This window comes from Seriola aureovittata, chromosome 17, assembly GCF_021018895.1.
Source record: "Seriola aureovittata isolate HTS-2021-v1 ecotype China chromosome 17, ASM2101889v1, whole genome shotgun sequence".
Lineage (NCBI taxonomy): Eukaryota > Metazoa > Chordata > Actinopteri > Carangiformes > Carangidae > Seriola > Seriola aureovittata.
This window is the reverse complement of record NC_079380.1, coordinates 14439545-14454781: the sequence shown is the minus strand read 5'-3', so window position 1 is coordinate 14454781 and position 15237 is coordinate 14439545. Positions and strand designations below refer to the sequence as shown.

At 40.6% G+C, this 15237-nt stretch overlaps 1 protein-coding gene across 3 annotated transcripts in view; it reads right to left on the bottom strand.

Moving 5' to 3' along the window:
* cep112 (centrosomal protein 112) overlaps positions 1–15237 on the bottom strand; it is a 99774-nt gene that overhangs the window by 83763 nt on the left and 774 nt on the right. For all 3 annotated transcript variants that reach the window (XM_056402433.1, XM_056402435.1, XM_056402434.1), the window contains 6 exons: positions 14985–15175; positions 14528–14691; positions 5751–5835; positions 3427–3504; positions 370–417; positions 181–255 (listed from right to left, as the gene is read on the bottom strand). In XM_056402433.1, the coding sequence (XP_056258408.1) occupies positions 181–255; positions 370–417; positions 3427–3504; positions 5751–5835; positions 14528–14691; positions 14985–15175 (641 nt within the window). The remainder of the gene's footprint in view (positions 1–180; positions 256–369; positions 418–3426; positions 3505–5750; positions 5836–14527; positions 14692–14984; positions 15176–15237) is intronic.

Below are 15237 nucleotides of genomic sequence, written 5' to 3'. Positions count from 1 at the left end.
AGTCAGTAGTAGGGATCTCGGCTTACTGGAATGGATATAAAGGGCAGTCTTTTAAATATCATGTAGTCCCTTTGAATACGCAAAGAGATGGCATCAGAATTATGAAAGAATTTTGATATTTATCACACAAAGCAGTTTTCAGGTACGGTTGGGGTTTGCGAAGAGCTTTTCGGCGCATACCTCCTTGCTCTGTGCAAGCTGTGGGCCCTGATTGTCGGCCAAGGTGCTGTTCCTCCCAAAGCTTGACTTGAAAATCTACAATGATAAAAGGGAGAGAGATTAGTTTACAGGGTGACTGTAAAGTTCAAAGACAACACTGTTGTCTGCATAACAATACATAGACCACAAGGGACCCCCCTGACAACTTACCGGAGACAAGGGAATGGGCTTCTCTCGCAAATACCTAGGGTTTTCAATCTGAAAGAGTCAACAGAAAAACATTAGACCTCTCTTTCTCTTCTTCCTCTCCTAACAAAGCCTTTCTACTCCCAGGATCTAACCTCCATCTACAGTTTGTCATAAACAATGTGGGGAGCACATCAAAAGCCCGGTGCTGTGGCTTGACTCTCTTCCGTCAACCCTTGCCTGTTTAGAAAGACAGAGTGCGTCAGGCTACTTCAAGGCATTGTGTGTGTGTGGCCGGCTCTGTTTCCGATCTCAACCACTCTTTGCTGTCCTGACACAGTCCTTTTGTCAACACTCAGGACCGCTAATCTGTAAGCTATCACCGGTCCGTTTACCGTCAGACGGAGACAAATGTGTACACATCCTTGCCAAACACTGACTTGGCATGTTCTATGATTATAATACGGAACACAAAAGACGGAAAAAAGAGCAAGCTGCTAAACCACCTGAAAGTAAAAGGGTCATGTTCCAAGTGACTCTACAGCATTAAATCAATACAGCTCACTAACTGTGACCAAACTGCAAAAAAATCTGTGTGTCGACAACCTGCTATTTTCCTTCCACTACTTGACGTTTGTTTATGACCCCATTACTTTCTTGTGAACCAAGTATCACACAGTGTTTCTCTCTTATGCACTGGGGCTGTCTGTAGGGGCTGCCAACTAGCTCCAAGATCACGGCCTTTCAAAGCAGTAGAGCTGCCTTTGGAGATGACAGCAACGACGCCCAGTAAACAGTTCTGTTGCTAATATCTTCAACATGGGGATGGAGGAGGAGAAAAAAGAGGAAGAGGAGGAGGGGGACGAAGGAGAGGAGATAGGCGAGAGTAGTGTAGGACTCATTCAGTGGTTAAAAAAAGGATTTAATGTAGTAAGGTGACACAAATCATGAGGTAAATCCAGAATGAATGGGAGATGAGAGAACAGAACCTGAAAGAACCTCAGAGCTTGGGACTAAAATAGTTAGTCACAATCTGTTGCTTCAGGGTGAGCCAGGGCCTGCCTCCTGAAAACATCTGCGTGATGTGGGTAAAAACAAGTCAGACATTTTATTAGCTGACATACTGTAACAAAACCTACAGCCCTCAACAAAAGGAGACATCCGGCTGGTCTACAATCAGATTAATTATCAACATGCACACACAGAAAGATAGATACACAAGAACAGACGACTCAACACAGTTATTACAGATCAGCATCAGTGGTGAGCCATGATGTGCGATAAATTGATACTTAAATTTGGCACGGGCCAAAAAACAAAAAAGATCCATATTTACTATGTGATGAATCAATCAATATCCCTCTAAACTAGTGCCCAGTCTGAAAACAAGAATGGGATTTCTTTTTATACTCACAGACAGCCAGTCATCAGATTTGATTGAGCACAGCCCACAGGGCAAGGAAGACATGTAGACTAAATGCTGTGGTGTAATGCTGGCAGTGTGATACTAAACTTGGGCTTGCTGCACACGTGTATGCCCATGCCCTTCTGTGTGTGTGCATTTCATTTGCTGCGTGCCCACACACACACACATACACACACACACACATATGCTCCTGTGAGCAAATGTTTGTACAGCCTCACAGCTGGCACAGCGTCCTGTGTCATTGGAACCTGACGTAGATGGATGGATGGACGCAGAAGAGGAACGACACCCCACATCACAAGACCAGGCTCTCCAGCCAAACAAACATACTGTGATTGATGGCTTCCTAGTTTCGGGCTAGTGTTGAGCAAGCCGTAAGCACACCCATCTAACCACAGACAATGGACAGCCAAATGGCAGGAACTACTCTTAAATTCTGCATTGTATGAAAAAATAGGTCACGGTTTTACGCAATATTCTTTTTTTTTTTTCCTTTACAGGCAGGTCAGTGTATGCTGCACGTAACAATACTGTAACTCCAGCAGACTAAGTAAAAGATGAAACAAATTGTAGACCTGCTGGATCAGGCTTTGTGTATCTTAAAGGAACTCGTATCTGAGTCTCACGCAATCTGTTGTTTACTGTCCAGTATGGCCACTATGCCGACTTCATTACATTAGAGGTGAAATGAACAAAACAATATGAACTGCTTCAGAACATTTAAAGCAAAGCTAAAGATGTGCTAGATAGAGTGACGCTTGGCTGTGCTGAAATTTCATAGGAGCTGGGCTCTTTGAAGCAGTGCATCTATGAAACTTCTGTAAACTTGAAGGGGGTTTGTGTGTGTGTGTGTGTGTGTGTGTGTGTGTGTGTATATGTGTGTGTCTGTAGGAACATCTGTTGATTTGAAAGATGCAGGCTTGGGGGACCGTTGCCAAGCAATGCATCTTATCAGCGTCTCAACACAGAGGAGTGCAGAGCGGAGCAGTGCACGGCTTCACGTCTGCTGATAGATACCTCAGATTACCCTAGTACTGAAAGAGAGAGGGAGAGCAAAGACGAAGGAGTCAGAGAAAGCTGGATGGAAAGAGAGAGGGCAAAAGACAGAATGGCAGAACAGAGAGAAACAGAGAGAGAGGGGGATAAACAGAAAGAGACGGGCTGTTCTACGAAAAACATCCATGTGTAAGTAATGGGGGACAAATGACTGAGCTGACAAGCAAACGAAAAAGAAAAAGAGAGACTCGGGGTCATGCAGGTGAGGAGATAGGGAATAAATAAGGGAATAAAAGACATGAGGGCAGAGTGCTTATCAAGCCCTGGCTTGGTGTACTCCAGACAGAGGAGATAAGAGAGGTGCACACATCTTCAAATGCTCAGTTTACACAACCTTTCTTCCACTCCTCATCCTACCCTCACGTCCCACAATGGCCCTGAGGTGCATACAGGAGGTGGTTCCAAGAGGACATAGGTGAAAGGGATTTCTTTACCCTTTGCTCAGTAGTGTGTAAGCAATATAGCTAACTCAGTGTCATTGCACTATTGATTTAGATTTACTCGCGAGTTCAGGCATTCAGAATCACTATCACTGTTGAGCTGCAGCATGTTGACAGCTGTATGTAACCAAGAAGCTCAAGGCATGCCCTTGGACTCACCCCCAGGTTCCAGCTGTTGAGACGAGCCTCCAGGTCACTGTCATCGGGAGACATATCCGCCTTCAGCCCCCCGTCCACCTGAGGAGGAAAAAGGAAGGGAAAGAATGTGTAAACGGAAAAACAAAATGAAGGTTAAGGGAGGGGGTCATATAGATTAGAGAAGGAAATTTAAATGATTTCTAACAGTGCTTTGATTGGCAGTTTGGCCTGGGGAAGAAAACAGCAGAAAGTGATGGAGGTTATTATTTTGACACAATGTAATTCCTCTTGGCAACAACAAGAAGGTTCTTTAAAAGCTTACAGATATACAGTACACCCACATGTGTTCTCCTTCCATACAAACAGTATTCAACTCCCTGGTTATCTCCATCTCTCCACCCTTTGCTCCCTCACTCTCCTCCCTCTCACATACAGCACTCCAGATGTTTGGCAGTTCCACATCATTTCCGTCACGCAGTAAATTCCACAAGAGGGGCATATGCAGCTACACCGCATGTCATTCTTGTTTTCCTGGGCCTTTTGTTACAACGGGCCTCCGGATTTGTTTTATACAGTATAATTCAAATGCTTCCAGGGGTTCTGTTGATACAAGATCAGTTTACTCAAGTCGAGGTTGGGCAGCAAGGTCGAAATAGGGGAAATATCTAATAAAGTTGAGAGAGCGATAGGGAAAGGAGAGATGTTGTTGAATTTGATTAGAATCTGGCGGAGTGTGGACCTTGGGTGTACCTCAGTGGAACTGCATTGACACAGAGAAATGGCTGAATGGAATAGCTGAGGATTAAATACCCCTTCTGATTAAAAAGGCATTAAGGTCCCAGAGCCTCACTCTCGCATAAAGAGAGTACACGTTTCATTTCAATATCTAGAAATGCTAAGTATGCAGGTCACTGGCTGTTCAAAGCTGCGTGTCACAGTCTCTGTATCGCACCAAGAATTCAACGCTATTTGTTGAGCACTGATAAGTAAGAATAGCCTCAAATGGTTTTGGCCACACATGCACCATGAAAAAATATACTCAGTGGCTACTTTATTAGGTATGCCTGTACAATGTAATGCAATCCAAAATGCCAAATAATCTATCTTTGCGTAGGACTGCTCCATTTTTGATGACATTGTGGGAAATTCAATTATATGTTTATTATTGAGGCAATAGTGCATTATTTTGAAAGGTGTTTATAGGTAAGAATATTAGGAAGACCTCTGAATATAATGCAGTCCAGTACAACGCCAACTATGACACCAGGGCTAAAACATATAATTAAATGAATATGTTTCTGACTACGGTATATCACCAAAGAGCAAACATGAGATTTACAAAGATAGATGTTATGGCAGGGCTGTTGTTTTGGGCTTCATTACCTACATTAGAGAGTGGCCAGTGAGAGTACATTCATGATGGTTTGATGAGAATGATGAACACATCACCCTAGAAACATATTTCTCAATCAGCTTCTTACTATGAGAGATGTGGTCCTACATGAACACACAAATTTCTGCCAGAGATAGAACTATTTTGGTTGTTTTGCGTGACAGAGTTCTGTTTGTGCTGTTTTTTCTGTGTTCCTCCTGCTGATTTGAAGTGGCCGGGGCTCCACTGGCAAAAAATAACATCAAATATTTCAGTGCGGCAATCAGGATTCAGAAGTTTTTGAACTGAATTTTAAACTATTCTGAATTATCAACTTTTTTCAATGTAATGTAGTCATGATTGAAGCGTAATGTAAAAAAAACAAAATAATAACAAAAATAAAATTATTATTATTATATTATTAATTATTGTTGTGATCTTTGCCATCCAATGTTTTTAGAGAGATGTTGACTCAACAAGGTTAGTATAATGAATAAAAATCAACAGCACCACAACCATACAGTTGAATCAACACTTCTCTAAAAATGTTTCAACAAAATCTGATCATAACCTTCCTAAAAACGTAAGATTTTTTTGCATTAATTTTAGCAAGGTGTATCTAATAAACTGGCAGCTGAGTATATGTTACTGTCAAATGTATTGTTATCACAACCATTAGCTACATGTTTGTTCCTTGAACCTGCATCTTACGAGTTCTGGGAATTTCCTCCAACTTCATGAAGAAATTAGACCAGGAATTTCCAAATTGGTCTGCATTAAGGAAGAAAGCAAAACACTGTGGCTACTATTTTCATTGGCACCATCAGATTTGCTCTTAATATTTCAATGTGTCATCATAGCTACCTTGCAGCAATCTCGAAATCTTAAAAAAAACCCTACTTGTTGAATATTAACACAAGTCAGGGAAATCCAGAGGTGTGGTTGACAGTTTGAAATACAGTGATGAACTAACCCTTCTGGCGTCATGTCTGGGTGATTGTTTGAGTGGACTGGAGGATGTGGGTCGTGATGGGGTCCTCTCTTCATACAGCCTTCTCCTGGAAGAGATAAAGTGAGAGATACACAAAAGGAAAAGTGTGAAAGGTTAACCTACAGTATGTGTGTGTGTGTATGTCTCTGGAGTCTGCTCTTGTCTCTCTCTTTGCATATGAATGTGCTTGCGTCGGCAGAGTGCCTTGCTATTTACACAGATCAACATCTGGCATTGGTTGCATGGTTTGTGGTCTGCATTTCATCCCATCTGAACAATAAACGTCTCTGCTATACATCAGTCTGTTTCCATGCACAGCCCACATGGCACCAGTCTATGGCTTGTTCAATCTTTTTATAATCATACACTTCAATCATTGTCCCTCATCATGTCCATCATGGTTTAAACAAGCAGCTTAACAGGGAAACTGCTCATATTCACCGGCATACATGCACACACACACACATTTCTCATTCTCACTTCGCTTTTTCTCCCGCGCGCACACATGTACACACACATAAAGGCATAACTGAGCTCAGTCTCATTAAAAGCAGGCACACAAGGGACTAATGGCCTACTAATGCTAATTAAATGAAGATGTAGATGAAGACGGGAAGATGTAGGACAACAAGGAAGAAAAAAATTGCTGTCATCTAATAAAGACATCACATTACGTTCTAGAGGGCACTGTTTCACACTTTCAATTTGGAGCCTATGGGCTTTCTTTTCCTCCCATGTAATTTTTTTTAGCATTCCTTGTATTGAGAATTCGCATCAAGGAGGAGAGCACTACTGCTGTGAAGTTTCTGGAAAGACTGCTGAATGTAAAGCTAGAGGATATCTGTATGCTGTGCATCATACTCCAGCACTTCTTTAACCTCAGTTTAGGTCTGGAGAGGGTCCCTGTGTCATGGTAGACATCCTGCCTGGTTCTTGTACCAAAGAAGACCTATACAACTGCCACCAAAGACTGCAGGCCGGTAGCACTGACCCCAAACATCATGAAAGCTTTTGAAAGACTGGTCCTGGATTTCCTCCGGCCATTGGTCAAGCCTTCATTAGACCCCCAATGCCCTTGTACAACTGCTCCACTGTGCCTACAACCACCTGGATAGGGCAGGGGATGCGGTCAGAATCCCATTATTTGATTTCTCCAGCACCCTTACCAACATTTAGCCTTCTCTGCAGGGAAGGAAAATGATTGCTCTGCATGTTGATGCTCCTCATGGACTACCTTGCCTAATGTCCTCAGCATTTGCACTTTCAGAACTGTGAGTCAGACAAAGTGGTGAGCAGTAGTGGAGCTCCATTGGTGACTGTCCTGTCTCCTCTTCTCTTCACCTTGTACACCTCAGACTTCAGGTGCGACACAGAGAGCTGCCACCTACAGAAATTCTCCATTAACTCTGCAGTTATTAGATGCATCAAGGGGGAGGATGTGTCAGAGTACCAGAGGGTGGGGGAAAGTTTTGTGGACTGCTGTGAGCTTAAATACCTGCAACTCAACATCAGCAAAACAAAGGCGCTGGTAGTGGACTTCAAGAGATCCGGGACTCCTGCTTCTCTTTCTTTCCATTAGGGGAGAGGTAGATATGGTGCAGGAGTACAAACACCTGGGTGTTCACTTAGACAGCAAAACTGGACTGGACCAGGAACTCTGCAGCTCTCTATAGGAAAGGCCAGAGTCTGCCCTTTTCCTGTGGAGACTCCGGTCCTTCAACATCTGTGGCACCATGGTATGGATGTTTTAAGAGTCTGTGGTGGCCAGCAACATTTTCTATGCTGTGGTCTGCTGGGCCAGAGGCCCGCGGGTGGCTAACACCAACAGACTCAAAGTAATTCAGGCCAGCTCAGTCCTTGGGGTAGTCCTTCTGCATGTAGTCGCGGAGAGCAGGATGTTGTCAAATGTCAATGATTGATGACTAATTTTTAATAATTATTAACAGTATGTTTCAACGACCAACGACCAACAACCTTGAAATTCTGTGTAACATGTTACACAGTTTCACATAAAAAGTGAATGGGAAAGTGGCCTCAGACTTCTGGATTCTACTTTACACTTGTTATGTACAATGTTATTTTTATTCTTTATTCACTTTTTTGAAAACACGGTTTTTCACTCAGCCCCTAAATCAGAAGAGTTTCTAACTTGTTTTTACAATTTCGGTCTTGTCCTCATGCTGTTTTAAGGGTCTTTGTCCTGGCTGTGTGGGACAGCTTGAAATTTGCTGCAATTTTTTTTTTTTTTTTTTTTTTTTTTTTAAACAGAGTCAGGCACACAGCTGGTGATGTTACTTATCACTCTGTTGTTTTTCTTCTAAAAAATAACTAGAATCACTTGCTCCAGTTGTATGCCTCTGCCAACGAGCCAAGTTGCAGGAAATATGGTCACAATCATCCCTTCCCGAGTAACAGCATTGAATAATGGCCAGGAGTCTTTTTGTAGAACATTATGATGTCACAGTGAAGTTGACCTTTGACCATTTCGATATAAAATGTCATTACATTATCATTTTATCCAGATAGACATTTGTGTTAAATTGTGTCAATTAGCATACGAATTTGTGAGTTATGGCCAAAACGCGTTTCGTGAGGTCACCATGACCTTGACCACCAAAATCTAATCAGTTCATTCTTGAGTCAAGTGAATCTTTGTACCAAATTGGAAGAAATTCCCTCAAGGCATTACTGAGATACCTGGTTCATGAGAATGGGACAGACAACCCAAAAACATAATGCCCCTGTCACCTGGATGTTGCCAGCGTGGCAGCATAAGATTAAACTGACAATGAAAACAAAATCTCTTTATCATGTTATAAAGTATAAAAAAGATTATGCTATAATAGGATTTTGATTAATAACGTAGTGGTCAAAGAGACTCTGGGACAGTTATAAAGGACATAAAATATAACACAGGTAATGACACTCCCCATTTTCATGAGTTTTAGATACCTGGTTCCTATTGAGCCTGGTTTGTAGGTTGGTTTGTTCATGTTTAATAACATGAAGAGTGACGTTTAAGAGGTTGCAGTGGCCTAAAGAATTACCATATCCACTCTTACAGCTGCACAGAGTTCTGGAGCCCTGTATTATAATATGTAATAATTAAATTGTGCTTCTGTACATGTATAATTGTGGAAGACTCTCAGTGACAGGCTCTGTGTTGTAATTGGTGTGTTATAAATGCGTAAAATTGACCTAAGCAGCACCAAAGTTCTGGTGCACTTGTTTTTACATCACTTACAATGGGAGGGTAACAAAGTCCTTTCAGTAGCTGAGGCATATATACAATGACTCTTAGACAGATGTCCTTATACAACTAAAATTAAAAAAGAAAACTATCACAAGACAATTTAAATAATACTGTTAGGGATTTAATATTGTTCCATTAATGTATAATTAACTAAAATTAAAAGTTTCAAATTAAACCTTGCAGACTTATGCTTATGTGTACTCATTCATTCCTTTCACATACTGGTTGGTCTATGCATGCGCACACAGACAGACACACACACCTGCATGCACATGAACAAACACAAACACATGCAGCTGTGAAACTTGGATAGGGGGGCCAAGCTTCACAATCTTGGGCCTCTAAGTCAACAGGTGGATGAGGATAATTGAATCAGATGTGTCTGGAGTCTGAGGCCCAGAGATCAAAGCAGTGGCAAGTCCAGCCAGAGCTACACACACGGTGCGCACACACACACACACACACACAGAAGAAAATGAGAACACCATGTAGAGCCTCAGAAGCTGCAGCTTGGCTGATTAAAGCAGCCTGACATCCATACCCAAGCCTGACCTCCAGGTGCATAGCCAGAGGGCCCAGGTCTCAGCCTCGGGCACTCTCAGGAAAGCAGTCTGACCTTGGGACACAAACATCCCTGTGCCCCTGCACACCCTTCAACATAACCCAACAGCACCTGGAGGCTGGAGGATCAGTGGAAACATGCTGGCCTATAAGGGAGAGACGTGAGGTGTTTACACCAACATCAACGGCTGACTCCTGCAACTGCAAGGACAATGTTATTGTCGCATTTACCCAGAGAACAAAATAGGGGAGGGAGAGAGAAAAGGGGGGTTAAAAGTTTTCATATGTGGGTGAAAAGCACACAGATGGAAGGCAGAAGTCTGAGAGAGACAAGAGGAAAACAAGAACAGAAAAAAAGAGGCCTAAGAAAAGACTTTTGTAGACAAAGAGTAGAGCCACATACAAAGCGATAAAGCCAAAACTACATGCTCTTCAACTAAACTTTAGCAGTGAACCTGACCCCAGTGCTGATTACCAAGTTAACATGTCAAAACAAAACCACACATGCCATTTTCCCTCTCACATCTTTATCATTATCTCTCCTTTGAACTCAAGTTGACATATAAGAAGATGGAGTGGACATGTAGACTAATCACCAAAGCTATTTTGTATGATCCTTTGACCCTCACTGCCTGCATTTGCTTTCCCACAGCATTCCTCTCTCTCAAAAGAATGCTATAGACAAAGCAGTGGCTCCATCTTGTGGCTAAATTAAGAATAGCATAGAAGTGGAACGCATGGTATAATTTAATCTGGGCTTTTTCAACTAATGAGGTTGGATGATGTGTCTGTTAACACATACAAACATATTACAACACCAACACCAAACAGTGCCTTTAGATGTTGAACCTGAACAGGATCTAACAGTTTCACAAGCTAAAAGAAGCCCTGCCCATCACCTGACTAATGGTGAGTGAGACAGAGATCAAACGTTGCCACATCATAGGGAGGGAGTCAGACGAGTTCCTTCCATTTAATCTTATCTAAATGAGAGAGACACATAAAAGGACTCTTGGCCTGAATAATTTTCTCCATCAGGACGTTAGCCTGTGATCTGAGCGTCTTTCATGGTCTTATCCCAATCACACATTATGGTACTCAGCAGTCTGCTCCCCAAAAAAACTTCACTATCCACACCCTCTATAGCACAGAGCAGGAGGAGTTGTGCCTTATAGAAGGTAGCCACACTGTTCTGAATCACTTGTAATACAAGCTATAGAATTATTCCAGACTGAGCTTCTGGTCACACAAACAAGTCAATAAAGATTTAACAAAACCTCAGTGGCAGAAATTAAAAAGTTTGATCATGTAATATAAAATAAAGTATTTTGGGAAACAACAGCTTGTGATAAAATTAATCAACTGATTAAAACATATATATTTTAAATAAAGATCACCCATAAACATCTAATACTGTGCGTCACTTCTAGTACTGTGCATTATAAGATAAGAGTGTCCATTGCCTCAAGGTTTAAAGAACAAGCAATGAAGTATGCATGCTGACATTCTAAATGCATTTAATTTTGTCAGTGTCAATATGCAAACTCAAAACACAGAATTAAAATATGTTCTACTAGCAGGCCATGAGCTAGATGATGCATGTTTAATTGTGGAACATATTTGAAGACAAGTCATTAATGAACATTTTCTAAGAATCGAATATTTTACAAGCCCTGACAGTAAAAGTTGAATTAAATATGGCAGCAGAGGGCCTGTACTCTTTCTTACCCAGTGCCCTGGTGGATATTAAGCTGTCTTTACTACAGTTACAGTGCTCTCTCTTTATTATGCTAATGAGCACATCAAGCCACTGGGCTCTGATTTGCCTTTCCTTGTTAATTGGAATGAAAAACCCTGAGCCATTACTAACATCACTTTGTCAAGCCCCTGAACTGCCTGCAGTCAAAGGAAATATCCCTAAGCAATCTAGGATAACTGATGATTTAGTGAGGCATGTTGAAAGACCTCACGTGTGTGTATATACACTTAGGCACATGCACGGAGACCTGAGTAGTACATGAGGTTTCAGTCAAGCTGTTTTAATCAAGCAGAACAATTCTAACTCCAAAATACATATATTTATTCATACGAGAAAAGAAGCCAAGAAATTTAAGAAACAGAGAGCAAGCTAATGAGCTACCTATCTTTATTCTCTGCTTCCCTCTCTCCTCTGTTGGGGTTAGACCTCAGGTTCAACTACTGGGAAAGTGTAAAGAGAAGAGGAACAGAAAGATGGATAGAGAATAGGAGAGGTTCCTCAAAGTCTCATGCCGTTTTGAAGTATTTCTCTTTGAAAAGTCAGAATGGACAGCTCATGAAGACTGATGCAAGAACTTGGCAATGTCTTCAGCTTTTCAGATAGCACTGCTGAGCAAATACGATGGGCGATCAGTCACGAAAGCTGTGTGTATCCAGCTTCACAACCAAGATCAATGTTTTCAGTCTGATAAAAGAACTTTTAAACAGAATGCTTAGATAAATATCTTATGTTATATGCAGCGCCTTCTATATCTGACCAAGAGGTTTTTTTCACTATAAGATGTTAAATCACCAGCTAGACTAAGGGGAAAGCTCTCTTTCCAATAATCTCTAAATGTGCTCGAACATAATACAATGATAGAATGTCTTTATTTGACTTTTAATGGAAATTCCTGTTATACTCATGCTTTTATTAGTATGCTTGCATGCTTTATTCTAGTATGAATAGATGTGTCACAGATAACCCACATGATATTATAATGTTTACGTTATTGGGAAACTAAATACAAAGAAACTCATTATAAAGCAGTTTAACCTGGAAGGGGTTGAAACCTTGCTCCTGTGTACGTGTGCTGAGAATGTTGAAAATATATACCAGCAAGATATATGTTTGTAGGAGTTAAACGGGGATGTTTAAGATGGCTGACGTACATCGATAAGAGAAGAACAATGAGTCTTAAACCAAGAGAAAGTCATTACCAAGTAAGGCATGGTTGTCTTGACATTTTGATTGAGAGCATGTGCATCCTGTGTTAGTTACAGTTGGTGTGTGTTATATCAAAGTACCATAAGAACTAAGGAGAGACTGCCTCTCCAGTGGTGTGGGAAATGTCTTTGGGCCCCTTATAACACCCACCAACATAATAACAGCCCACAAATGTAATAAACCACAAACGTAATACAAATCTGCAGCTTTTATTGTAATTATCCCAAAATCATAATAAAATTCCCGCAAACGTAATAGCAGGTGATATGATGGGGTTTATTACATCAACATTTGATCAGTCTAAACAGTCAAGAACCTATATAAGAATAGGCTATGTCAAAAGTAGTGATATGCGGGTCAGGGGTTTTTAAGACCCACATCCACCCTACTCAAACCCATTGGCAGGTGTATAAGTAAATAAACAAACAACAATGACCACAAAGATCATTTTTAATTTTCATGTTAAATTCGTGGGAAGTTATTACAATTTTGAAAGCTGAAGATTTTCACCATCCCAAAAACGTAACAAACGTATTACATTTGTAGTAGGCAACGGCTATTACGTTTGTGGAAAATTTATTATGTTTGTGGGATTATTACATTAAAAAGCTGCAGATTTGTATTACTTTTGTGGTTTATTACGTTTGTGGGCTGTTATTACGTTGGCGGGTGATACACCCCTTAATACCAATAAATCATCGTTTGAATGCTACATCCTATTTGAATATTATTGCTGACCTTGTGCATCCCTTTGTGGCTGCAATTTACCTACCTTCTAATGGCTACTTCTAGCATGAATATACAGCAATTAAACTGTTTTCATGAACATGATAGTGAACTTGAGCTGAGGCCTGCTGACTAAAATTCAATGGCCTCCCCAGTCACCAGATCTAAATACAATAGCACTCCTATAACAGGAAATTGGCAGCATGAATGTGCAGCTGAAAAATCTGCAGAAATGATATGATGTACTTATGTCAACATTGACCAGAATCTCAAAGGAATGTTTCCAGCATCTCGTGGAATCCATGCCATGAAGAACTGAGGCTGTTTTGAGAGCAAAGGGAAGTCCTATCCAGTATTAGTATAGTGTTCCTAATAAAGTGCATGGTGAGGGTATATTCTTAAACATTCACAATCCAAATTATTAGGACACCTGCCATTTTACATTTAACAAATTGTTGGCCATGACACTAAGTAATGTATGCCGTGCAAGAGTACAAGGCATGCAAACACAACTGAATAGTTAAGTTAATGGTTAACATAGCTGGGTTGCAATAATTTGTGATGACAAATGATTGACATGGTTTGATCACTAAAGTATAAAAAACCTATGTGAGAGGTCAGAGAAGGACGGAAAAATTTCCATGTCAACATGAATTTCTACATCAACATACAACAGTGATGTGCAAAAAAATCCTACAGCTCGCTGGATGTTTTAAAGCAATGGACTACAGCTAAGAAGAAATAGAGCTACAATCAGGCTACGAACAGCAAATCTCACGAAAATAAGCATGAAAAAAAAATTCTATTTCTAACAAACTGTAAGCAGGATCAAAGGTTATAAGGGATAATATGGGAAAAAATATGCCCCTGTATAACAATGTAGGTAATATTTGTGACTCAAAACAGTACAGACCCAGGTGTCCTACCTTTAAATCTGGCTCATACATAACATGCATTATTATGCATCATTGCATGATTATTATCAAATCTATTAAGCTGGGATCCTTAAAAATCTCAATAACCACATGCTTGTTTGTGGTTTTGGAAAGAAAACTAATTTAATTCAAATTTTGCATTTGATTTTGCATACTTAAAAAAAAAAAAAAAAAAAAATTAAATTGCAGTACCTTGCAAATACATTTAAATCTATGAGCACAATGAAGCCAGATGATTGTCATTCTCATGTTTATTTAGGGAAATTTTCATCCTATACCTGTGTATATTTGACCAAGATGATGTACAGTGGAAAAGTACCTGTGATGAGTTGCAATAGGTGTCGAACTTGTTCTGTCTTTAAGCAGGCCGACAGTCAAGCTGTCATCAGTATAACCACCCAACTCTCCTGTCACCCAGTCAGGCAGACCTGCGTTGCTGTGCTGCACAGACCGACCACTCAGTGGCTCATCAAAGTAGATGGACTAGAAATTAAAATAAATAGACAGATTAGATTCTATTATATTATATTATATTGTATTATGTTAGATTAGATTAGATTAGATTAGATTACTGAAGTGTATCAGTATATGCAATCCATTTATTCGTAACCTTGTCTGGAAATGTTGTATTAAAAAAAAAAGTCTCTTCAAATAAACTTGACAATGACAGCATTTTTGAAGTGCATTATAATTCACATTAGGATGCAAAAGTGTTTTGTGGACTACTCCATGGCAATACAGCTATGTTTATGATATGATGAAGCGGTCATTCTTACCATGTAGGCAGGGAGCGTCTTGAGGCTTCCAGGCTCTGGTTTGCTGGTAAAAGGCCCCTCCAGTACTCCTCTTTTGAGCATGTGAAGGAGCAAACGGGCATACATATTGCGGTTCTTACGCCCTATCAGACCTGAACCACATGTGGCTGGGTCACACAGCTTCTTTATCCATATGGCACATTGCTGGCGCTCTGACAACAATGGAAGACAAAGGGACAGGTGAAATGATGTTACAGATGATGAAACATATCAT